The sequence below is a fragment of the Apis dorsata genome, unplaced genomic scaffold, assembly GCF_000469605.1.
Source record: "Apis dorsata unplaced genomic scaffold, Apis dorsata 1.3 scaffold_661, whole genome shotgun sequence".
Classification (NCBI taxonomy): Eukaryota; Metazoa; Arthropoda; class Insecta; order Hymenoptera; family Apidae; genus Apis; species Apis dorsata.
This window is the reverse complement of record NW_006263848.1, coordinates 93,325-96,486: the sequence shown is the minus strand read 5'-3', so window position 1 is coordinate 96,486 and position 3,162 is coordinate 93,325. Positions and strand designations below refer to the sequence as shown.

The 3,162-nt window shown below is 26.4% G+C and overlaps 1 protein-coding gene across 1 annotated transcript in view; it reads left to right on the top strand.

Annotated features, from left to right (window-relative positions):
• Positions 1-3,162, top strand: part of LOC102678135 (EH domain-containing protein 3) — a 9,389-nt gene that overhangs the window by 2,170 nt on the left and 4,057 nt on the right. Inside the window, exons 5-7 of the mRNA XM_031513536.1 lie at positions 138-444; positions 526-737; positions 849-992. Coding sequence (XP_031369396.1) covers positions 138-444; positions 526-737; positions 849-992 — 663 coding nt within the window. The remainder of the gene's footprint in view (positions 1-137; positions 445-525; positions 738-848; positions 993-3,162) is intronic.

Sequence of the window (3,162 nt, the reverse complement as noted above, 5' to 3'; positions counted from 1 at the left end):
CTCTCTCTCTCTCTCTCTCTCTCTCTCTCTCTCTCTCTCTCTCTCTCTCATTTATTAGCATGCATATATATATATATGCTAATAAATGAAAAAGAGAAAGAGAGAGAGAACACCAAGCAAAAAAATATAATTTTCAGATGATTGTAGTTAAAGCACCTTGTCCAAGATTAGAAAAAGCTTTGAAAGAAGCATATGTGAACGAATCTAGACGTCCAGAATCTCCATCAAGCAAATATTATCAAGAACTTTCTAATTATACCGGGCAAAATATTTCAACGATTACCGATATTGAATTTTTATATAACACTTTGGAAATTGAAGAACGCAATGGTTTAAAATTACCCGAATGGACAATCGAATACTATAATCAACAAATGCGTGAAATCGCAGCTCGTAGTTTAGCCATATTTACGAGTAATACATTACAACAACGACTTCGTGGAGGTATAAAAATTGTAAAGGATCCAAAAACTATTCTTACTATAACTAGATATCATATTTACGTATGTAGCTTTTTCTTTCTAGGACCATTGCTTAAAGAAATTTTGGAGCGTTTGAATGCTTTTAATAATCAAGATACAAGACGAGCATATTTTTATTCTGCTCATGATATAACTCTCGTTAATTTGTTGAGAACCATGGGTTTCACGAATGAATACTTTAAACCTGAATATGGATCGACGCTTATTTTTCAATTGCATGCTGGATCCAATTTTACAGAAGACATGGAATTGAAGGTAATATTATTATGTGTCGAAATATCAATCGTTTTTTTCAACTATGTTTGTTTTTTTTTGAAATTTTATTTCACTCCCTTTCTCTTAATATTTTTTATTCCTTTTTTACAGTTGATGTATCTAAATGATACAAAAACACTTATACCACACTATATGAATATACCTAAGTGTGGTACACCTTGTCTATTAAAAAATTTGATGAAATTGTGGAAAAACGTGCTTCCCGATAATTGGGATAATGAATGCTTACATTCATAATTCTTTTTAAGAATTGTTTTAACTCATATAAGTTGGATACTCATTAATTTGGAATAAATATGAATGAATGATAACTATTCTTTTTCAAGACTATTCTCGAATGTCAAAAAAATACATGTGTGTGTATGTGTGTTTGTGTTCAATTTATTTTATAAAAAAATAATAAAAAGTTTCTATTTCTACACACATCCATGATAACACATATAATCGCGAAGTATGCCGTATCATACGAATCAATTCTAATTCGAGCGAAGCTGGTTAAGATTACTAAATTGGCACAAAATCGTTTAACCAGGATGTGTCCGCGTTGCTTACGCAACAAATGACACTGAATGTTTTGCATGTCTCGTTACGCAATTCGAGAACGATTATTCCAAGCACTCTTTCCGTTTAATTCAAATATTCAAACAGAAGATAATGCGTGAATGTCGATTAAATGCCATCGAATACGAATCGTATTAATCGATACATGTATATAAGTATGTACTTATAACATGTCAAACAATTTTATATTATAAATCAAATATATATATATATATATATACATATTTTTTTATATATATTTATATGTAAAATTATTTTCTAATAAATGTCATTATTAGTTTTGATAAAGAATTAAATATGAATTAATTTTAATTATTATTAATAATTATATCGATTGAAAAAAGTTTGATAACAATAGAATTAGAATATTTGCCAATTTTATTCCTTTTTCTCTTTCTTTTATATTTATGGTCTCTTTTTTTTAATAAATAAATAAATGGATAAGTAAACGAATAAATATAATATATATATATATTTTTATATTATATATATAATAGATGGAATATGACCGACCTCGATTAACAGTGACGCGTAACAGCGTGCTCATTTCAAGATAAAACTAAACACACGCGTGACTCTACATAGCCAATATCTATATGTACAATATGTATATAGACATATGAATCACTCAGTAAAAGGAGGCTTACTTATCTTTATAGAAAAGAAAAGTTCCTAAAATTGTGTTACTACTGCAGATAAATAATCTTCATATCATATATCAATTATGTATTTTTATTCAATTGACTTCAATTGACTTCTATTTCAAATATTTCATTAAAAATATAATCATATTTTTTCATTTTCATCACAAGTCAATCGAATTCATGTATTAATAAAAATTATCTCTCTTTATATACTATTGTTCGTGATTATTTTTTTAATTTTCTTTTTTTATTTATTTCTTTACTTTTTTAAATCATTCATAATTCCAATAAATTCAAGAATAACAAATAATTCCATATAAATTGATACAATTATGTACATAATCAATTAAATATATCTAATCAATATTTAATAATCATTGAAAATATTTGTACAACTTTTGTTCCTATTTACGAAACAATACATATCGTTGAAAAAGAATATCTATAAGAATATTTTCCGTTGAAAAAAAAAAGAATAAAAATGTACATAGATGTATAATATTCACTTAATGCAACAAGTAAAGAAATAAAAAGAAAAAGAAAAAAAAAAGAATAAGAGAAATGTTCAAAAAATAGAAAAGGGATAGAAAAGAATAGAGGAGAATAGTGAAATGCAGAAAAGAGAGAGGGAGAATAGACTAGAAAATGGAAGGAGGTATACTCAGATGCGCGATGCGCAGTCGTATTGATATACATGTAGAATTGTTCGCGACGTGGTCTGTTGAGTGGTCATACACAACCGGTTGTTTTCTTATGACTAACACGTTCAAGTGATACATGATTCCCTTTTATCGATCGTGTTTTAGAAATAGAAATAAATTGTTAAGTTTCCATCAATTTTTTTTTTAAATTTATTTCGCTGACAAAAAGTGCATCTCAATTCAACGTTTCAATATATATAAATTATACGTGCTGTCAAACGTCGTGCCGTATGATAGTTTTTCATCATTCCTGTCACTATTTGTATATTTTACAGAATCAGTGCAAAAAGGGTAGATTTTGTTTTTATTAATTTCTTAAATATTTTTCATCATAATTTTATTTTTCTTTTTTTTTTTTCTTCTTACTGTAATATATACGATATTCGTAAAATATTTATTCATAAATGTATTTATTATTTATTATCATTATTATTTAATAATGATAATAAAAAATAATAAAAAAAAAGAGAAAGATAAGATTCTAAGAATTGTTATATC